Source organism: Rhea pennata, chromosome 12 (genome assembly GCF_028389875.1).
Source record: "Rhea pennata isolate bPtePen1 chromosome 12, bPtePen1.pri, whole genome shotgun sequence".
NCBI lineage: Eukaryota > Metazoa > Chordata > Aves > Rheiformes > Rheidae > Rhea > Rhea pennata.
Genome location: NC_084674.1, coordinates 14,589,936 through 14,613,362, shown reverse-complemented (window position 1 = coordinate 14,613,362; position 23,427 = coordinate 14,589,936). Strand labels below are relative to the sequence as shown.

General features: G+C 35.5%; 1 protein-coding gene across 1 annotated transcript in view; it reads left to right on the top strand.

Moving 5' to 3' along the window:
* Nucleotides 1-418: 418 nt before the first annotated feature.
* The window catches only part of APPL1 (adaptor protein, phosphotyrosine interacting with PH domain and leucine zipper 1), a 34,754-nt gene continuing 11,745 nt past the window's right edge, over nucleotides 419-23,427 (top strand). Inside the window, exons 1-14 of the mRNA XM_062585170.1 lie at nucleotides 419-525; nucleotides 7,596-7,694; nucleotides 8,759-8,818; nucleotides 9,958-10,029; nucleotides 10,915-11,002; nucleotides 12,690-12,731; nucleotides 13,593-13,651; nucleotides 14,151-14,297; nucleotides 15,886-15,968; nucleotides 16,072-16,230; nucleotides 17,642-17,830; nucleotides 19,504-19,546; nucleotides 20,645-20,701; nucleotides 22,834-22,925. Coding sequence (XP_062441154.1) covers nucleotides 472-525; nucleotides 7,596-7,694; nucleotides 8,759-8,818; nucleotides 9,958-10,029; nucleotides 10,915-11,002; nucleotides 12,690-12,731; nucleotides 13,593-13,651; nucleotides 14,151-14,297; nucleotides 15,886-15,968; nucleotides 16,072-16,230; nucleotides 17,642-17,830; nucleotides 19,504-19,546; nucleotides 20,645-20,701; nucleotides 22,834-22,925 — 1,244 coding nt within the window. The 5' untranslated portion in view covers nucleotides 419-471. The remainder of the gene's footprint in view (nucleotides 526-7,595; nucleotides 7,695-8,758; nucleotides 8,819-9,957; nucleotides 10,030-10,914; nucleotides 11,003-12,689; nucleotides 12,732-13,592; nucleotides 13,652-14,150; nucleotides 14,298-15,885; nucleotides 15,969-16,071; nucleotides 16,231-17,641; nucleotides 17,831-19,503; nucleotides 19,547-20,644; nucleotides 20,702-22,833; nucleotides 22,926-23,427) is intronic.

The following is a 23,427-nucleotide window of genomic DNA, read 5'->3' as shown; positions in this document are numbered from 1 at the left end:
CTGGCAGGGAAAGGAAGCGATGCAGCGCTCCCGAATCTCCGCAGCTGACGGGGGTCAGCTTGCGGCACGCACTGAGGTGAAGCACCGCGCCCGCTAACGCTCCGTGAGGTGCGGTGCGACCCGACCGTTAACGGCCCGCGCGCCCCTCCCCGCCTCAAGAAAAAGGGCGGGAGAGGGAGAAGGAGAAAGACCCTCGCGCCCACGCACGAGCGCGACGCACCCCGCACGGCTCGCATCCCCCCCTCCCCGCACGCGAGCAGAGTGGCGCACCCGCCAACCTATAAGAAGCTGAGCAGGCTGAGGCGGGAAACCAATAGCAAAGGCAGACGGCGAGCGGGGGGTGGGCCATCCGGCGCGAGGCGGGGGCGTCCGTGTTGTGACTGGAGGGAGGGGGGAGGCGCCCAGCGAGCGGGGTGAGCTGTGGGGAGCGGGAGCTGCAGCGGCGGCGCAGAGCTCAGCCTGGCGGCCGCCATGCCCGGCATCGACAAGCTCCCCATCGAGGAGACGCTGGAAGACAGCCCCCAGGTAAGAGGGGCCGCGGCGCAGCCCGCTGGGCGGAGGCCTGGGCGGGCCCCGCGCGGGGGCGTCGGGCCCCACGCGGCCCCCTCCCCCCCACCTCCGGCCCCTCAGGGGCTCGGGGAGACGTTGGCGGCCGTTAGGAGGGAGGGAGAAGCCCGACTCGGGAGCGGCGCGGAGACGCGGCTTGCAGGGCCGAGCGCCTTTCTGCTCGCCTCGCCGCTGGTGCGGTAGGGCTGCGGGCCGGCGTGGGGCCGGGATCGCGGCACCGGGGCTGTCAGCTCCAGCAGTGCCCCGGCGAGGTGTCGCCCCGGTCTCTGCGGCGCCTTCTTCCCGCTTGCATCACCGCATCGTCTCAGGTGGCCCCGCGGGCTGATGAGCTGTTTACGAAGTAGCGAGCTTAATAACGATTTTCTAGAGATACTGTGCTGCATATGCAAGTGCTTTTGCATTGGGCCTCGGAGTAGTAGCTTGTGTTGACTCTCTCCCTTCCCCCAGCGCCGATTTGCATTCTTAATTTATTTTAGAGACTTCATGTTGAGAAAACCCCTCTTTACTGAATCCTTTATTCTCCAAGAAGTTTTCCTATCTAAACAGGTAAAAGGTTTAATAGAGAAATACAAAACACAGTTGCTGAATGATATTATCGTGATGTTTGTAAATGCTGTGAGAAGATGGGAAATGGCATGGTGCTGAGAGACATTTAATTGCTCTGTTTTCTTTGCTTCCATTTCTACTGCTTGACCTTTTTTCAGCGATGGTATATATTACATTGCCATTTCAAACAATTATTAAGCAGGAAATGCTTTATTCAGTTGTGCTGTTTTCTGTTGCTGGCAGCAACAACAGGTACTTGGTACGCACTCTTTCTAGGCATGCAAAAAGTTAGTTTATAATAAGTTTCTCATATGTCAGTTGTTGGAATTAATATCTTTGTTTTACCACATTGTCTATGCAGTTGAACAAGACTTTGTATATTGTAATAGTATGTGCATTGGTATTTTGCTTCTGCAGCTGTAAGAACAGAAACTTTCACTTGCTCAGTATAGAATTTTTACCCTGAAAATGACAACCATTTTGATATATCCATATCAGGTGGAGGGCCTGCTTAGAAAAGGTAACAGAAGAAGCTCATGTTGAAAGTGTATCATTGCTTTTTGATGGAGTATGCCCCGTGTAACTCTAATGCTAAATGTTACACAGAGTTTCAGATGAGCTCTAACCTGTAGTGTAGTCTCTCCCTCAGGGACTAATATGGAGGTACTCTCAAAGTGGAAGAAAATTCTGAATGCACTATACTATTTTTACAGAATTGCCCATTGAAGATAATTTTCTCAGTGTGTGGAAATCAGAACTGTTCATAGTTATAGGGAATGTTTTGAATCTTAAATCTTGCGCATGACAAATAGGCTGTAGATTTTTTTTTTCATTCAGGCACTTTGGGATATCATTAAGGAAACACACGAGAGAAGGTTACATATTGTACAACATGATTTATTGCTTCTCTAGAAGCAATTACCTCTTCATTTGAGGTTATCTGTGATAAATACTGATTAGCAAAGCCTAGTTCAGCCTAAATGCTTACTTGCTGATGTGCAAGGTCATCATATTTGCCTGTATCTTCTCCTGTTTTAAGTACAAAATTTTATGTCTTTCTAGACGTAATAACGTCTAATCGATATTACGCTAACCTAATATTTCAGGTGAATACTGGCCAATCAGCTATCAGAAGACTATGGAGGCTTAGTTTTCATTACAACAGTTCATTTCTGTTATTTTGAACATTAACACAGTTAAAGGCACTTTCATTTTATTTTACCTAATCATTGTCAGATTCTACTTTTCTGCTTCTGGTAGTGGATAGTATTTCATGTCACAAATGGCAACAAATGTTGCTCAAGGAAAGAGAAAATCTGCTCTCTGTGGGAGCTGCCCTGATTTTATGACATGTTCATAATGTTTTGCTGGACTGTTGAAGGAGATCATCAATCTAGACAATTGTTTAGTGAGGAATTGTGGACTGTAACTATGCACTTTTGGATATATTTGAGAGATTATTTTAAATAAATATCGAACTTGTTCTTCATCTGAAGGAAAGAAAGGTTTTTCTACCATGGCAAAACCACTAACTTCCTCTTGATGCAAGATAAAAATCTAATTGCTCTGGCTTTGGACATAAACCAAATGCCAAATTTACATTGTTATTGCTATACAAAGCAGCTTGATTCAAATATTGTTTAGCTTAGTGCATATGTTACACATATACTATTTGTGTGTGGTTTTGTGTACTTCTATATGTATTTAGAGTTTCTGCTCAAAGTTGATTCATTTGTAAACTACTATGCAATAAGAGAGCCAAGAGACATGATAGTACAGGCTCTGCCTCGTATCACTTACAACACAATATGTATAATGACATGGAATGCTAAATAATTCACTGTCTTCTCTCTTGAAAATGTGTTTATGTAGCTTATCTCTGGTAGCTTCTACTGTACCTGCTCATATATATTTATATGAGATGAAAGCATCTTAGAGAACATACAAAATTACTCAAGTTTTTACTAGAAATAAGGGTAAATAATTCCTCTAATTTTAAAGCTAAGCAGTGGTCTGTCATAACTTGTTTCTAATTTCAGTTTATTTTTTTTTCCTCAATATGAAGGGTCAATTTAAAGTCTGAGAATCAATAGCTGATTATTTTATAATAAAACATAGGGTGCAGTGTTTTATTTTAAACAGTAAAGATCATCCAGAAAACCAGCACGATATTTCTTTCAAATTGCAAGTTGCCAGTGCTGATGTTCAGGTTTAAAGGTTGTGACTGTACCATTTCGGGGTTATGGTGCTATATAATTTTTTCTTTTGCATTCTTTCATGTCTGTCTGCTTCATGGGGAGAATCACAGCTATTAAGGTGATGCAACATATTGACACACCTGGCAAACATTTCAGTTCATCCCCACCTCTTTTCTCCTCCACCCATCCTCCACACCTTCTTCTTGTTTTATAAACTAGAACCATCATTAAAGTGATTTTATTTTGTTTGTGATGCTGTTTCATTATTACAATTTTTTTTAGGTATCTTGTAAGCATTATGTGATACCATGTTTGTGAGACAACCAGTCATCTAATCCAAGTTAAATAGGTCTTCCGTGTCATACGAATGATAAGCAACATACTTTTTACTCACTAGTAACTCATTCATATGTACCTTCAAACATGATTAAAAGCAGAAGGTCAGAAAAATAGAGCTGAAAAAAGAATTCCATACTTCAAGGGGAGATAGGCTACATTCCAAGTCGTTTCAAGACAAGTGTTCAACAGAGCAAGAACTTCTAATACTAAGAATTCCACATATTTCTTAATTAGTGTGATCCAAGGTTTTTTGCTAACTTCATCAGAGGTTTTTCTGATGTCCGGATTTGTTGCATAAAAGTGATTTTTGTCCAAGGTCCCATAGTTCTGTGCCACCTTCTTTGAGAAAATGGCAGTTATTTAGCCTAAGGAAGACTAAGAAAAGAGAACTTATCAGTGTTTTAAAAACAATAAATTGTGAGGAGAAAGTGCGGTTATGTGAGTATGATTTTCTTTTCTTGTTTTTCTGTCTGGACTTTGATTTTAGGGTAAACCCAGTGTAAACAGTGCTCTTTCTAATCCATCACTAGAGCTAAAGGATGTATTTCATGGGTCTTGCAAGTGATATTCCTGTTTCTAGGTTCACACATTCCAAGTAATACTTTACTGTAATATTATGTAGTTTTTATTAGGAAAGGCAAATGTACCCTGGGCACAGTTACAGGTACATTCTATGCTCATCTCCATTCAGGATTTTGTCCTGGTGGAGACAAACTATTGGGTACCCTAGTGGTGAAGAGTAATACAGTTTCCACATGCAAAAACAATCAAAAAGAGCACTGAGTAAGCATCTCATTTAAGTTCAGGGACAAATTGTGCCTGAGCAACCTGATTGGCCTCTCATCCAGAGACAGTCGTTTCATCACAGGGAAAAGGCCTGAATGTCATTTACCTTGACTTAAGTAAAAATTCTGACACAGTCTCTGATAGCATCCTTTTGGCCAGAATAGAGAGATACAAACCAAGGACTGGATGGGTGGACTACAAGATGAGTAGAAAAACCGGCTGGGCTTAAAGAGTAGTAATCAGTATTTTGACATCTAAGAGGCAGACGCTAGTGTGTGGTATTCAGCAGAGGTTGATTCTGGGGTGAATACTGTTAAATGTCTTCATTAGTGATATGGGCAATGCAATAGGATGCATGGTCGTCAGGCTTGCATATGGCACCAAACTGAGACACAGGCTAGCTGACAAGGGGTAGTGGGCTGACAGGAGCCTTATGAAGCTCAACAAAGACAAATCCCAGGTCTTGCAACTGCGATGGAATACTCTAGGGAGCAGCTGTAGAGAAAAGGACCATCAGATTAGAGTCTTGGTGGATGAACACAAGTGATCCTAGTGATTTAATGGATCAATAGCATGCCCTTGCAAGGGCAACTGCTTAAGCAAAAGCAAAACCTCCTCTCTTAGCCAGGAGGTTGAGGGCATGTGTATTCTGTAGTAAATCTGCTGTTTAAATACTTAAAATAGGATTAAATGGAGGTATACTTTAGTTATTGGTTCATGGGTGATCTATCACATCAGCTTGTGGTAAAGAATTTTATTATGTTTTGTAATCCTATTAGTTAAATGTTTATTAGAGGTGCATCAAACAGAGTTTTGGCTGAGACCAAATACTCTTGTCTCTAGAGAATCAAAAGGAAATGTAGAGATCAAACCAGTAGGATGGTGGAATGCAGGTAGGAGGATGCAGTCAGTTGTTAAGTTCTTTGTAAAAGTTTATGATAAGCCAAAATGCAGATTTTATAAAACTATAAAAGAAGGGTTTGTCCAAAGATTAATTTTTAATAAAAGTTTTATTGCAATCTAATTCTGTTTTATTCCAGAACATTCACTGTATCTCTTAGCAAATGCTTGACTTAAATGCTTTTTTGAAATACTTTTACATATTTGAAAGAAGTAATTAGAATAAAGATCTTAACATTGGATACATAACCCAAACAAACTTCCATATCAAACTTCCTGTGTGTGAAAATAACTTGCAGTTTGAATCTAAAATTTTTTTTGTTTGTTTTTAAAAAGAGGTGTCACATTCTCCTGCTTTGGGGAAGTGAAGAAGGAAATTAACACCTGTGAATCATCATCTTACTTAATGGTGTTGATCTCATCAAAGGGCACCAAAGTTTTTCTGGTGACAAGCTTGATAATGGGACCAGATGATAATTTAGCAATTATTATGAGTAATTGTGCAGTTAAAGTGGGCAAACATCTTTTTTTTTTTTCGTGCCCAAGACTTTTCAAAATGGGTGCTGTTCTTAGGTTCTGCCAGACGATTGGGTTGTGGGGTTTGGGGTTTAAACCTCAAAGTGTAAAAATAAATGCAATTGTGGATGTACAGTTTTAGATCTCAGAGGGAAGTTGCTACAAGGGTAGTCAACAAAAGTCAAGACCTTAAATAAGGAAAGCTTGAATTTGCTTAACTACAGTTTGTCCCTTTCTCTTCTGACTTCCATCCTTATCTCTGAAGGACAGAGAAACAGCTCAATAACCTAGCAGTGAGTTTCATTAGTATATTTTTTCTGAGATGGAGACCTCCAAGCTAGCGTTGCTTACAATATATTTACAACACAACTCGGACGTATCAAATGTATCCAAATTTTATTTGGATAATAAATTCTCCCCCTACCCCCATCAACAATTTGAAGACACACTGAAACTTGTCTGATACATTAGCATTTTGATACATATACATCTGCACCTACTTGTTCTGTTTTACTGTGATTTGTCTTGTTCAACATCCCTTCTAAGTTGTTTAGTGATTCAGCAATCTAAGATTAAATCCTTCACACGAGTCTTGCAGTCCTTACTTTTCAGCAAATGAAAATAGAATTCAATATCTCTTACTGTTCCTTGCTATACTTAGGAGTTTTTCCTTGCTATCAGCAGTTCTCCTTCCTTTTTGCAACTTGCCAGCAGAAGCTTAGCTTTTAAGAACACTTACATGTTAGTAGTGTCATAGGAAGTTCAACTGTTCTCGTGCTTGAAATTCTGCAATTTTTTAGAAAGTTAAAACCACCCACTACACTTTGTCATTAATGATACAAGACCTGTTTAATTTCTCCCAGGTTACTTGTAAAGAGCTACTACAGTCTCCTTCAGCAAGTGACTTTCTTAATCAGTTTTCAAGCCCATTTTACACAGATGAGTAACCCAAGGAGTAAACTTACTGGGCTGCTGTGAAGATCTTAATAATCATGGACTTTCCTACTTGAACCTCTCCAGACTGTGTTCTGGGGGAACACAAACCATCAGCCACCTCTCTTCATAGTTCGAGGCTGTGCAGGTCACAGGGATTATTTCCTTTCCCCTACTCCACTCCATCCCTTATACCATCCTTTTATGGACAAAAGGACAGATCTTGTCATTATGGGGTAGTGAGGAGAGAAACGTACATCTCAAGGATGATAAGATGTAGATTCTACTTCTTTCCCACCCACCCTCAGTTCCTTGGTCTTTTGATAAGAGTCGGACTGTTATTGCAGAGGTGGGTTATAGGTTCAGGCCTAGGCCAAGGCACTGCCAGAAACTGTTTTCAGGCAGGGTACATTGCAACAGAAGACCACAGCCTTTGTCTTCAGTTTTTGTCTGACTGAAAAATAAATGGGTATACCTGGCATGCTATTTAATTTTGGTAATCCTTACTGTTTTTCTTGGGGACATACCATAGTGCGTACACCCCCCCCCCCTTTTTTTTTAACCCATCTTCCTTGGTCCTTTTTAAAGATGTACTTGGAGAGAGGTTGACAGTGCGATCAGGCAGGATATCTTTAAGATACTGTTTTGTCCTTGAATATGTAACTTGTTTTTATTCATTTAAACAGTGTTGGAAGATTTATAAACTTTTCAGTAATTAAACTAATGCTACCTAACCTTGACATTTTGTAACATGTAAATACTTATTTGCTAACTTGATGTATTAATGCTTTGGCTGTTTCATTTTTACAGACCCGTTCTTTGCTGGGTGTGTTTGAAGAAGATGCTGCTGCAATTTCCAATTACATCAATCAGTTATTTCAAGCCATGCACAGAATATATGATGCACAGGTAGTGTTACTGATATTCCTGAATGCCTTATGAAGCTTTGGAGCCAGCAAGATTTCATGTCTCTCCTTTTTTGGAAATATTATAAACAACATTTCCTATTCCACTTCCACATAGTGTTTTTAAGAAAAGGAATAAAGTTACTGTTTTTCCTCTATGTTAGGGAGAGGTAAAAACTCAATTGTTGTGTCACACTGGACTTGTTTTTCAATAGAATTTCTTATGACCAGTAATAAGATTCTCTGGTCTTCTGGTTGTTTAATGTCTCTCATCTCTAAAATGCTTGCTATCGTGATCTTAGTGTGCATGTTAGTGTGTACAAGGTGGGAAATTATTAATATTTTGAAGGGGGAGAAAAAAGTGCTTCATTTCTCATGTATAAGAAACTGTGTAAGAAACTTTTGAGCTAAAGGCAGAAACTTCTCCCCCTCCACCCCCAAACAGTTGAGATGATGGCTGTGTTCTTAATACTTGAACTGTTTGACTTTTCTTTTACTGATTCAGTAGTCCTGTTTTTCATGTTTTCATTTTACTGTCGTATTTTCTTTCACGGCTAGCGTATTTATTGTATGCTTGCTGCTCTGCAGTTTTATTTTATTATCATGCTATTTTGCTTTTTATTTCTGTACTTTACACTGTTCAGCAGCATCATGAAAAATTTAGCTGTTCTTTACCATGAACCTGCTAGTTAGGTCTTGTCTGTGTACAAGTGCAATGCAATTTGTAAACAGGTAGTGTTGAGGTTCTATTCAAAACCTGTCTTTCCTTCACATGTAACAATTGTCTAATACTAATTAAATGCAAATATGTACTGTGCAACATTAAAAACACAGAATCATTGTGCATAATGCAAGCTGTAGACCTGATGTTTGTAAACAGGGAGTTCCTGTAACTTTAATGGTAGAGAAAGTGGAAGGGTAGGTGGTTAGGTTTTCTGAAATCTTGCCCTTTGTAATCAGCATTTCTGCTTTAAGTTCTCTATCTGTAGCAGTTTCCTCTCCAAATATATAGTTTTCTATACTGATTTAAATCAAGAAGTAATAAGCTTCCTTTTTCTTTTTGATCAGAATGAATTAAGTGCAGCAACTCATCTGACTTCAAAGCTTCTGAAAGAATATGAGAAGCAGGTATGATGTAAATCAATGGGTTTTTTTGTGTGACCTGGAATCATATTGTTTCTGTTGTCTTCTAACAAAACATAGTGTTTGCGAAATCAAAATGAACTAGAACTAGTTTCAGATTAGAAGAGCCAATAAATTTTGCTGTCAGTTCTATATCACAGCAATGTAACATAAATAAGCAACTTATTCCAATTTGGGTAGCTGTGAAATATGTAAGGCATTTCTGTGATTTATATAAAAAATATTTTTTTTATGATGAAAGATATTCTAATAAAAACACAGCTATAAATTTCTGCCATTTTCAAATAGCACTTCTGGTTCTAACCTAATGTGAGGTACTTAAATGAGAGTATAGTAACTTTTCAATATTAGCTAGAGAAAGTTATATTTTAGGAGTACCTGGGGCATGATATTCTTATTTGTTAGCAACTACAGATATCAAAATATACATCAAATATCCTTATTTTGATTTTAGTTGCGTTAATTGAGAGGAAGGGGAAAAATGAACAAGCTAGAAGGAACTGTATAAAATTATACTAGAACAGTGTGGTGATTATGAATTAAAATAGTATTGGATACTTCATTTTTTAATTTTAATTGGATATTTTATTTTTATGATTTATTTCATTTGGATTGTTTCATTCCTCATCTATGAGATTGGCTTAAAAATACACAAATAATGTTTTCACTGTGTTTTTTTTTCTCCAGTTCAAAGTATGAGCATTTTTGGTCATACTTGCTCCTCCAGAATAGAAATAAAGTTTTTTAGATAGTTTAAAAAGCTGATATAGTGAAATAACCTAAAAGCTAGGAATTCAAGATGAACATCAAATTTTATTTAATATTTGATAATTGGCAAAGCCAGATAAAAAATTCTTCAGAGATGTCAAGCCTGAATCTTTCTTGAATGTTACAGTTAATTAGGAAAATGGACTTTTTTAAAGGAGAAATATTTGTTATTTATTATTTTCTGAAAAATTCCTTGTTCACAAGACAATAAAAACGTACTTCACAAAGTGGTGTCTTGTAGTGTATCTTAACTGGGTAATATTTTCCTACCTAATACTTTCATAGACATGATTAATAAAGCTTTGTGGATAGCAGAAAACACTGCAACCAACATGCTCCATTTTATTTTTTTGTAGCGTTTTCCACTAGGGGGAGATGATGAAGTTATGAGTTCTACTTTACAGCAATTTGCAAAAGTGATAGATGAGGCAAGTACCCGTATTTATTTGACTTACCTTGCTAACTTTTGTTTGTCATGTGTAGACTTTGACTTACTTGTTCATCGTGGTCTCTTTTAAGACAGGACATACAGAAATGGCTTTTATTCGTCAGTTATATCGCACTTAATTTTATATTGCCACATATATTTAAAGTTCTATAACCTGAAGACAAAGAATCAATTCAGCAAAATGAGGATATGTTATTTAGAAAGAATGCACTTTAACTTTCTGCAGATACTGCCAACAAACATTATAAAATGGTAATTAGCAACTGTATAACTTAGAATAAAGTTAGAAGTACTATGGACAAATACTGAACTCTAAAGGTCTTCTAAAAAAAGCTGTTGATGAGATCAGGAAATTATGAAAGAGTGTGTGAAGAACAGATTATTGAGGCATGAGAATATAATCCTGAAAAATCAAAGAAAGACCAATTTTCAAGAAGGTGAGGTGCCTGCTAATTTTTAAAAAAATGTAGTAAGACAGTGACAGTTGGTCATTAAATTGATTTTTACTTATTTTCCCTGGTCTAGCTTTTTAAGTAGTCTTAATAATTATGTTAACACACCTCATTGTAGTTACAAGAAAACAAGAAAGGTAATTTATATCCACATATAAAACTTAAAATTTGTAAAGTAAAATAAACTTTTAAAATAACCTAATCTTTGTTTACTGCTAAGAAGTAGTGCTGACTGTCCTTTGAAGTAGTCTGAAAATATGGCTGAAACTGTGCAAAAGTCTTCTCAAGTTGTACACATCATCTTTGACTGAAATTAATATCAAACTATCGTGATATCAAACTATCTTGTTTTTATTCTTTTTAATCTCAGCAATGTTTTCCTAAAATTTCCTGCTTTGTCTTCTCTCTTACAGCTCAGTTCTTGCCATGCAGTGCTATCAACTCAACTTGCAGATGCAATGATGTTTCCTATTACCCAGTTTAAAGAAAGGGATCTAAAAGGTATAGTAATCAAAAATACTGTTTTTGTCAACAGCAGCAATAATGAAGATGCAGCATGGTATTTCATCCCCATAGTTCTTGTTCCGCTTAATAGGACACTGCTTATTTTTCACCTCTTTCTCAAATGTATGCAGCTCTCAAATTTTTTAATATATAAATTATTTCTACTTATGAGTATATTACTGTTGAACATGATTGTTTCAACAAAAAAATTACTTTTTGGAAGCAAACTTACCTTCTATTCAAGATGAACCTTTTGCAGTTGCCATAAACATTAGATTGTCTGTATTAAATAAAATCTTGCTTTTAGTTAAATAAAGAATAATTTTCGGATAATTTGCACATTAAGGAAATATTTGTATGTACTACACTACCCAAAGTTATGATATTAGTTATAGTATTAGGGTTTAGTAAGATAGATCTTAAACCTTGCTGATAAAATAAATAGATTCTGTAGATGCTTACTGCTTCTTATTTTTGTAATGACTGTATCTTGTTCTGCCTGGTCTAAAGTATAAGATAATGTCTAATTATGATAGATTATACTTACAGATGTTAAACTGTAAGTAGCAAATTTGTAGTGGCAAATTAGCTTGGACTATAAATTACAATAATTAAAAACAAAATAATTATAACTTGTAATGCAAACATCCTAGAGCAGGTATACCTACCATGTGAACTTTTAAAGTCTAGGTTGAAATAAAAATTGTGACACTTCTGTAAGTTTTCTAGCTTTTTATGAATCTTAGAAAAGAGTTCTTTGGCAATAGTTTGTTGCAAAATTAGGGGTTAAATAGGTTATGCTTTTTGGATAGGAGAATATCATTATCTCAAGGCTAAAATTACTCTTCAGAGCCTGCAAAAGTTTCCTGTTAGCAATATTTACTGAAGAAGCATCCTGAGGCAATAATCACAAATTAAGTGATCTCCAGAGAGACATTTTAACCAGCAATTGACATTTAATATCTAATGATACCATACTTGTTTATGTACTTCATGGAAAAGCTTTGTAGCATCTGTCTATGCTTCTTTCCTCGTCTTCATTGTGCTACCACAACTAAAGTTGAACATACCTCTTTCTCTTTATGTATTGTAATGAGACACAAAAACACAGTCAGGATCAGAAGATGTGCTAAGTAGTGCATTGATTCCTATTTCTTGATTTGGTGAGACTAAATGCACATCTAGAACATAACTAATCCGTATTCTTCTTGTTTGAGTATTTTTCTTTGGCTGGAGATGCTTCTCCTTTTCCCATGCCCACCCTTCCACTCCCTCCCTCACCCCCAACTCTCTGACTGTTACTGTAGATCCACAGATGATGTCTTTGGACTGATTGTCTCTTCCAAGTTGTTGAGGTCTGTTTCCCTCCCCCTTCACCGTGCCCCCCCCCCAGCCACACACACACACACACACACACACACACACACACACACACACACACACGCACACACTTATTGCAGTTCAGTATCATTTTTGGTAAGCCTGACAGCCACATAAATGAAACCAAGGGCTGAGCAGGAACAGATTTTCCTAGCCACATAATGCGTCTGCTGATAATTCATTCTGGTGCGAGGTGTGAACAACAACAGCCCAATAATGAAACAATGCATGAGAAACCTTAATATATGAATGTTATGTTTATAATACATAAACTTATTTCAAATATATTATCTTTTTTTTGTAGAGATACTAACCCTAAAAGAAGTTTTCCAAATTGCAAGCAATGGTAAGTGCAGAATACTTATAGCTATTACAAGATGACAGTATTACTAAAGTTATTGTGTTTAATATTTGGTCAGAAAATTAGTCAAGATATTTGCAAAATGACTAATATTGACTAATTAGGCTGTAATTCTTTTTTTTTTTTTTTTTTTTTTAGTGATATTTAGATTCTCACTTTTCTTTAGTTCAATTGTCAATTCCAGGTTTGTATGTTGGAATTAAGGGTTAAGGTGAATTGGCAGTACTAATCTTTCTTACAGTACTTCAAGTGTGTGTATATAGATATTTATTAATCAGTTTAGGATTTTGCTAAGAAAAGTATAAAAAGAAAGGTGTTAGCTTACTTTCTAAAGTGAGGACTGGTTCAATAAATATGAATTTTACTTCTCTAAAGTTACAGCTTGATAATTCTCTTCCTGTATTGTCAATAGTTACTTTTTCAGTTGGCTCTCTCATATCCTGTAGAGAACATATTCTTTAAATTTTTAAATCCTCAAAGATTCTGCTTTTCTTTTTAGAAATAACTTCATTATTTTAGAAGTAAACGGATTAGGTAAAGGTTTTCATAATGGAAAGTTGTCTCTATTTACAGGAAGATTCTGCTTTTGAAGAATATTAGATGTTGAGGAGAATTAGTAACAATTTGGCTGTATTTGCATCTGGTTAGAATTTTTCTTCAGCTGAAGTACTTGTCAGTGAAGTAATTATGAAGATGCAAGAACAACTCTTGAGGCTTTTAGTATGGAAGAACTTTGCAGTCAGCTTGCTATTCAACATACAGTGATATAAAAGTTTTTCTATTTTGTTTCATAAGTGATCCGTTTATCAAAATGATCATAAATTCACAACTTTCTTGTTTGCTTAGACCACGATGCTGCCATTACTAGATACAGTCGATTGTCAAAAAGAAGGGAAAATGAAAAGGTTTGTAATACAAAATACCTTATATAAAAACTTTAGAGGAGGTAAGTAATTGTAATTTAGTATATATTAATGATAGAAGATAATATGCAGCAGATTTCACTTAAAGTTTCATAGTTGATGTTCTAGCAGTGCAGACAGTTCTGTTCAGAACACAAAACCAGATTTTCCCAATTTGTATCTGTCTTCTAACACTGAAAATGCTATGAGTTGAAAGCTGTAATATTGTATTCAAATTATGCTGGTTAAGAAGAAAAAAACCTCTTTCAAGGGCAGGGTGGGGGAGGGAAGAGTTCTGGATTTGTTTTTTCATGTCTACCTCATCCATAAATTCTAGGAGTGGAATTGTAGGGCTAAAGATGCAATTGTTGATGACTGAGGATAAAACATGACTGTGTTGTTTTCCTATGCTGGCTGTAAAGCCATCCAGAAAGCATGTGATGACTACCAAGTCTCAAACATTCTTTCCCCTCTCCCCCTTCCCCTGTCTCTGTCTCTTTAGATCAAGGCTGAAGTTACAGAAGATGTATATACTTCCAGGAAAAAACAGCATCAGACTATGATGCATTATTTCTGTGCATTAAATAGTCTTCAGTACAAAAAGAAAATTGCTATGCTAGAACCCTTGCTAGGATACATGCAAGCTCAGGTAACTTCAGATTTTGAAAGCTGTAGGTCTGCAATAAGATGTAAAAATTCTTCATCAAAGTTGATCTACTGAAATCTATTGCAAGATTTCTTTTGCAATCCAAAGAAGCAAAGGGGTGAAAAAGCAATACCACCTTGTTGTCCCTGAAGCTGTCATACCTGTTGCCATGAAGGTTTGTCATTAGCTAGCCTTAGTCATTTCCTGCTCAATATGTGAGTTTCTTTGAATCTCATTATGACATGCCACACTCCCATGGGAGAGTCTTTTGGGAAAGTTTGGGTGCCAAATATAAGGGTCTAATTATACTCCAAAACCCAGATGCCTACATTTAATGCATAGCCTATATTTTAGATACTAGGATTTTTTTAGTGCAGTCACTATTGAGAATAGCTGATAAATGCCCCAGTGCATACAGGTCAGCATTGAATTATAACTTCTCAGGAAGTACTGGAGACAGTTAAACTCTTCCTTTGGCAGCTGTTCTGAGACAAGATAACCATCAAAATCATGTCACTACTGTTTGCAATCGAGGATGTGAAAGAACTGGAATGCTCAAAATTATTCTAGTTGATTTTTTGTTTAATACAAAAATTAGCGAATGATTGGTTTATTTGAGGGTGAGTGCAATGGAAAATACAAATCTGAAAAAGTGTTTTTGAGACTTTCATTTACATTTTCAGTCAATATGCTTAAAAAAAAAAAAAAAAAAAAAAAAACTGCCAAAAACCAAAAAGATAAAGCTGGCACTGCAGTGGTCTCCTGTGTAGCAATCTTATGCTTATCCGACGTTGTGCCTGAAAGCTTTCCATGTACTAGAAGAATTGTTGCTTCTCTTTCCAACTTTGCAGCTTATATGTAACAACTAGGCTCTAGATGCTTTCTGTAACAAGGTAGGTATTGCAACCTGTTGTTCAGGTTTTTGCTGAATCTAAGAATGGAAAGGGCAGGGCTACCCCCAGTGATTTCCTGTTCTGAGATTTCATAAAGCTAAACTCAATTTATGTAGTGGCAGTTTTTCTGGACCAAGATGGAATAAATTGGTTTAAGTTACGTCTGTTCCCCTTGGCAGGGTCCAAAGTTGGAGGATGGCTCCAGACCAGTCCTCACAGAGTGCTTTTGCTCCCTGAGTGCTCCCTCTGCACCCCCAAAAAAGAACAGAAGGAGAACTAAAACCCACCTGTAATATAACAGCATACTGATAGGCTTTAAGCTAAGTAAAAAGTATATGGAGACCTCTGGATCACTAAAGATCCACGTCTTCCTTTTTTTTTTTTTTTTTTTTTTTTTTTTTTTCTCTCCAGAGCAGTTTCCAGCTGGATTAACACATTTCTGTGTTTCTTCCAGGAGTGTTTTTTTTCCACATCCTCTCAACACAATTAAATCCTACTTCAGTGTCAGCATCAACCTCCGTTTACAGACAAAAAAAGATGTCTTCTGCCCCTCTTACTGAGAGGCATTGGTGGGAATGAGGAATGAGAACAAATATCTCTGAGAAGCTTTAACCTCCTATGGTTCCATCTGTTAATTGATTATTTAGTTTTATTCATGACTAAATTCTCCCTTTTCCTCCTCCTTTTTTTTTTTTAAGATAAATTTTTTTAAAATGGGTTCAGAAAATCTTAATGAGCAGTTGGAAGAATTTTTGACCAATATTGGCACAAGTGTACAAAAGTAAGTCATTTTTGTTGAATTTTGAACTATTATCAAAACCATTACTTTTCTGTTTCTGCTTGTTAATATATTATCTTTGTTAACAATATATTACTTACCTTAGTGTTCGTAGAGAAATGGAGTGTGAAGTAGAAACCATGCAACAAACTATAGAGGACTTGGAAGTAGCTAGTGATCCGCTATATTTGCCTGATCCTGATACCACAAAATTTCCTGTTCATAGAAATCTGACACGGAAAGCTGGCTATCTCAATGCAAGAAAGTAAGACTTATGTATTATTTAGTACTTTCAAAATAATTAATTTTGAAAAGGAAAAGCAATAGTAAGCTTCTTTTTTCTTGCCTTTTTTTAAAAAAAAAATCAGTTATGCTGATTTTAGATACTTACACAATTGAGTAAATCACATTGGAGCTATTCTGTTTCTTTTTTTGGTGCCTTCTGCTTATTAGGTTTAAATTGTGAATTAATTGGTGTTAATTTTTAGGTTACATTGACCTAGTGTCATTCAGGTGCAAAGCAGAGGTGTCCTGATTTTAATATATTTTTGCCTGAATTTTCACATCAGAACCAAACTTTAAAATTTATATGAATGTTATTTCACTGATTTAGAATTATACACTATCAGAATTTCAACTGCATTTCATTATATAAATATCTGATAGAACTTTGGGATTCAAGTTGCTAATAAACTACAATACGAGTTTTAGGAAATACAAGACAAAAACATTCTCTGTTAATCTTAGTAGGTTTTTTTTTAAATGTCTGTCATAATTTTATGAGGTAGTCTGGTCTACTGGTGGGAGCTGTTGTTCTATGTATATAATGAGTCAAGTTGATGAATTTTATAGTTGTAAAAATGTAAGTTATGACACTCAGACTTTTTTCTTTATATAGAAAATATATTTAATTTCCTTAATTTAAGGAAATAGTATATCCTACCTGCAAGCAAAATTGTTTAAAATTTGAGGTGAGTTAATTTTCCAACAACAATTAGAATAACAGGTTGACTGAATTTGAGATATGAATTCCTGAAGTAGAAAAAGAATTGCAGTAATTAATAATGAAGACAGTATCTTAACAAAAACAGATGTTAAACTTCAGGTGTTAGTAATTTTGGGGTCCAGGTTGTTGTTATTCTATTTTCCTGTAAATAAGTAAATAAATAAACACATGCTCTAAGCACAATTTTGGGAATCTTGTTGAATGGTAAAGTGCTTGGAAAATGGACAAATCTTACATCACTAACTTAATGCTTAACACAAGTGAAGTTCTCCAAAACTCAGTTTGTTAATGATACAAGTGTGCAGAGTTACGAGGCCTCATAAATTAATTCGATAACGTGTAAAGCAATACCCTAAAAAACACTAAACAAAACTGATGAATTTATGCCTTTTATTCTTAAATAACTTTCATATCATATAAAAAAGCAACTATAGTTTGACCAGCTATAGATTATTTAAACTGTTTACTTTAGGATGAAAAAGCAACAGATAAAAAGGCACTAATTTTGCTGTAAAGTTAACCTAAAACATTACATGGGGGGGGGGGGGGAGCTTTCTTAAGTACCCAGATGATTTGCTCATGTAATTTTTTTCATATATATATTTTTTCTAATTTATACAGCTCAGCTAACTCCATATCTACTAATTGAGAATCTCTTCTTACAATTTAGTAAGACAGGGCTGGTATCTTCCAGTTGGGAGAGACAGTTTTACTTCACTCAAGGTGGAAATTTGATGAGCCAAGCAAGAGGTGATGTAGCTGGGGGACTTGTCATGGATATAGACAATTGTTCGGTAATGGCTGTGGATTGTGAAGACCGACGGTACTGTTTTCAGATAACATCTTTTGATGGTAAAAAGTGAGTATTCTTATATTATTTTTCTGTAAATAATAATTTACTCACTATTTAAGAAAACAAAGATAGTCTAACTTTGGCTGGATTATAGCTCGATAGATTTTTGAGGGTGTTTTTTAGAAGCAAAACTGAGATTTCTTTTAATTTTGTGCTGTCTATTTTTATCCTTTATGAGCTTCTTCTAGGGTAGCTGTATGGAAATTCAGAATAAAGTTACCCCAATCAGTTTACAATGGTGTCATATCCATAGCTACGAAGTAGAAATTTAGATTTTTATTTCTGAAAAACCATACTTCAAATTTTAACACCTTTTCTGGACAGTTATAAGTATTTTGAGAGACTGAGATGCTAGCATGTGGAATAATCCGTAGGTTGTTATTATTATTAAATATATAATAGTAGTTTTGTATTAATTTTGTGATTTTAAAAGTAGTTTTGATAATTCTGTGAAATTAGTTCCATAAATTCTAATAGTCTCAAAATGCTAACTAAGCCAAGTTTGATTTTAATGAAATGCTTTGGATTTCTGCCAGAGAAAATTTATCTTGGAAGCTCCTAGCTTCTTTGCCATTCCTGCAGTTCCTGTATGCTATTTTGAACATTGGCTTTTTTAATATATCAGTAGATCAAACTTTGGGGCTTAGAATATGCTTCTGCCTTCATTTGCAAAGGATATTGCATGGTGTTACCATTCTGTCTAAATGTCACATGAGAAGTCTATCCAAACAATGGCTGTGATTTATTTGAATTATAATTCATTCCAAAGTATTTTTCAGTGGACTATATCTATAACTAGAAATGTAATATAAGCAGCTGTATTCTGATAGGTGTAAATGCTGACATGAAGTCATCAAACTCTGTTTAATTCTACCTTAAGCTCTTATTAAGTAACGAACCTACATAATCCTAAATTTAAATTACTATTTTAATTTTCTGTCTAAATAGAAAAAATACATGTTGTACCACAATGTGCATTTTGTTAATAATTATTGTTTAATAATTTAATCTTTCATTCATATATATATATCAGCATAAGTTATTATTTCTCTTCAATAAATGAGTCTTCTGCACATGAATTTAAAAATATTCTGAACAATAGTAGTAGATACAATGATTTTTAAAAACCCCACATACTTACTAGAGTTTTCTCTCTTCATACCTTTCTGTCCGTTTTAAAAATGATGCTGGTGTCACAAAATAGGAATTGTTTTTCTCTGAAGACCACCAAATGCACTGGATAGCAACACAGTTATTCAGCTTCTGCTCAATTTCTGCTCATTCAGTATTAACTGTAGTATATCTTTGCCTATCTTTGAAAGGCTGAAGCTTGTGATACAGGAATGTATTTCTGTATCTTAGGGAAATGATTTTGCTTTTCAGAGTGTGAGGTTAGTAAGATGAAAGAACTCTTCAATTGTTACAGCTGTATAAATGTGGTAGAGAATATAGAAAAAATTGTTAAGACTGTTTTGTAGTTGCTTATGTATTATATGGGCACAGTTAAGATTTTGTTCTTTCTTTTTCATTCAAAGTTGACTACACTCAGCATTTACAAAGAATATTCAACCTTTATTAATTTGTTGTGCAGTGTATTAACATGCAAAAGGAGTTTCCTGTCTGAATGTATTTGTGAGGCATTTCAAATAAACAAGGCTCTCTTTTCCATTCTATTTCAGGTCTTCAATCTTACAGGCAGAGAGTAAAAAAGATTATGAAGAGGTAAGCTCACAGAAGGTTCACATAGTCAGATCATTTTCTGTTGCACATAAGAAATATGCCACCTGAGAAATACCAGCCTTCAAATACTAGGTCAATAAACTTGCATGTTGTAGCAAATATGGGGGTAAAACAAATAAAAAACAGCCAGGGGATTAATATATTTTTCCCTATAGTTTTAGCTTAGAGATTTCTCTTGAAGTAAAAATAAAATACTTCTTTAGACTTTTTATAAATGAAAGTAAATATTATAGACTCATATTATAGACTTGTCCTGGTTTAACAAAGAAAGTTCTAGGTATTAGAATGTTTTGTATGGACAGCTTTTTACAGCTTTCTGAAGGCCTGCACAGATGGACCAAAGTGATAGATGCATTTAATTCATAGTCTATTAATACAATCAGATTTGTCCAGAAACAAATAAGCAGATGTGCTTAATAGTTCAAGTATTTCTTAATTAACAAGGTATGTCTGCTTGCATTATTATTCAATATAGACTTTTTAATGGGGAGCAGGATAGGAAAGAAAAATAATATTTTAAAGGTATTGTTGATTTAAGGTATGTGCAGGTAAGCAGCTGGATGAGGAAATACAGAAAATATGGTACTTTCAGCTTGGATTCAAATTCCTCCAAAAATTTTTAACATTACCTTGTTATAAAGTGGTATCTTACACTGTTTCTAATTTTTTAAGGGGGCTTTGTCTGGTTGGCCCAGGTCCATTACCAGATCTTTGCTCCCTTGAGGTCATCTGGTATCCCAATTTTGAAGCTTTTGCCCTCAGATGCCCTGCCAGAGGAAGGGAGTTTGTAGCCATCCTCAGCAGCTCAGGTTCATGATTTCCTGGGCTGCAGCTGCTGTGCTGTTTTTTGGACAAGCTCTGGCTCAATGGAACGGCACTGCTGTATACATATAATCCAGTTAACTTTCTCCTTTGGAGAAAAAACGAAAAGCAATGAGCAGGAGCAAACAGTTTTCAATAGCATAAGGGTATATTCTTGCTTATAGGTGCAAGTAGTGGGCAAATTCCATAAAGCTAATAGTTCCTTTGGAAAAAAAAAAAGCTACAGTAGACTTAACACTCTTTGTTTTTCTTTTTCAGTGGATATGCACAATAAACAACATATCTAAACAGATATATCTAAGTGAAAATCCTGAGGTAACTTTTATAAAATTTTGTGGTATAAATAATATCTTCAGATGTAGATATGCACAAAATTAAAGAGAGATTAGCTGGATCTAACTGGATTGCAGAGAATTAAGCTGAGTACTTCTTTACATGTCTGATTATAAGCTTTTCATGATATGTATTGACAGCACTTCGTAAACTTATAAATGGATGCAGTACATTGTTTCTTTCATCTAAATGCTTATATAGGAAACATTAAAAATGTGACTTTGAAGTTTTCAGAATGTTTATCAAATATAAAAGTCATGTATTTGTATTTTTTATAACACTTCATTACAAATTGATGTGGTGAATATCTGGATGGATACACTGAATTTCTACTACAGCCACCTGTCAATCTTATTAATTAAATTAGTATAGTAATTTTCTAGGAAATACATTATATGTTCACTTTAATAAAGAGCTATTTGCCTATTGAAGAGTTAGAAGATTATTTATCTGGAGAATTTTGGTAAGTGATTTTACATACTAAATATACATTCTTATATATTTATGTAGTCAACTCATTTATATTGTTATTTTACTTGTAAGTTTGGGGAACAGGCTCAGTAAATTTTTTCTTCTCTTACCTAGAATCCATCAACTGTTCTGGTAGATGTTGCCATACATATGTTTAATACAATAGCATATGTCTATATATAATACATTGAAAGAGAAATCACACTCTTTGATATACCTGTGAAAGCCTGAAGCAGTAACAGGCTATTACAAAGGAAACTTCCCAGTGATCACGTACCAGAGATGAGAATTGTAGATAAAGTAGTCGATAGACAGCCTCGTGAGTAACGCTGGAATCCATCGTTCAGCTATGTAACGTAAGGCTCTTGCTCTACGCCTAAATGACCTGGGAAATCAAGGTGAAATGAAGAGCATCATGCCAGTTTTCAGTTTAGGAAATAAACTTTGTAAACAATATAAGTACCTGGTTGACTGTAAATTAACTGTCCTGAAGATGAGAAATAAAATAGTTTTAGCGCAGAACTCTTCAGTTGCCTGAAGGACACATTCTGATGAATGTAAAGCTGCAGTTCTGTTTAGCCCTGGCATAAACAGTTGCAACACTATTACAGCATTGCAGCTATGTGCACTTATGTCAGATCTGAATTCAGGATAAAAGAACAGTAACATAATCTGTGCGACCCGTCTATATCAACTAGGAGTCAAAAGATGTTCACATTCTTTTTACAATTGTATTTGACAGTTACAAGATCACAGACGTCAGTTGCTGAATAAAACTTCTTTTAAAGAGTGGAAACATCTTCTGAAAATAGTTATTTGAAATTTGCTCCCACCTCTTCTTACAGCAAGCCTCAGTGCCAGTGCCTTCTCCTCTTTCTGACTGCTTTACGCTCATTCTCACTTCCTTACTCACACTCACCCAAAATGATGTTCCTTCATTGTTTTGTCTCCTGCACCTTTCCTCTCCTAAATTCATTTTTCTCAGAGACTTTTTCCTTTGGCTTCAACCCATGAAGTGAAGCCATCAACCTTAAATGTTGATGCTTCAAAATTAGAGATATTAAGGACAGGCTAAAATGGAATTTTTCAAGATGCCAAGGGTATTGAGTATCTATTTCTCATTGACTTTAAATGCAATTGGGTGCCGAAGTTGAGCAGGCAGAAACTTGGAGATAAGGCATTTCCATGTTAACAATGTTTGTCATTGCCTGTTTGAAACACGTACTTTGATATATTTCAATTAGTACTAAATTGTGCTTATTTAAAAAAAATACAAATATGCTTATCAGCATCTGTTTCTTGTGTTTAAGTTGGTTGTGATCAGAGTCTTAAGAGTGTTTGAATAACACATACTTGGCAAAGATTAGGTGCCCCATAAATTGCTGACTGCAGTTTTAAAGTTCACAGTCCAGTAGTCTTTTTCTTTTTTTTTTTTTCCCCTCTGCTTTTGCTCCTACAGCTTAAAATATATTAGCAACCTTTGAAAACGTGGTATCTTTATTCAGTCTGTCTTTAAGTCTTCATCTGGTTGATACTGCTAGCATCTTTTGTTTCTGTCAACTGTGTATACATAAAAGCTAAAATTTTAGAACTTGTTTTAAGGGAAATGTTTTCAGTTATTTTTTCCCAACTATGTACTGCAGGAAATTGCTGCACGTGTAAACCAATCAGCTCTGGAGGCTGTTACTCCATCCCCCTCCTTTCAGCAGAGGCATGAAAGCATGCGGCCAACTGTGTAAGTCGCTGTACTACAGGTCATTTGAAGAGCAAATCTATAAAGAGAATCCTAGATAATGCTTTTTTTCCTATGTGCAGGAATAAAGCTTTGATAAGCTAGAGGAGTTCTTGAATTCACCTTTTTTTGTATGGTTTAGCATCCATTGTTACAAATAACCCAAGTTTCCAGCTGTCTGGGCAATTTTGTTAGTCACATACCTGCTTTATTTGTTGTATGTATTCTTTATGAGATTTTTCTTAATGTGTCCAGTTCCTGGAAGCAAACCTCAGATTGTAATATATTTCATATGTGATTGTATGTTGATGTTTTAACAATATGATTCAATTATTAAAACAAACTATTTTAGTTACTTAAACTAGGAACCTAGATTGCATTTGTATTTACATGCTGTTCTTTTTTTTTTTTTTTTTTTTTTTTTTTGTCTTGTTTTACATCCCAGTCTTGGAATATTATTTGTCATCCCTGTGATTTAATTTATTATCAACAAACTTCATATTAA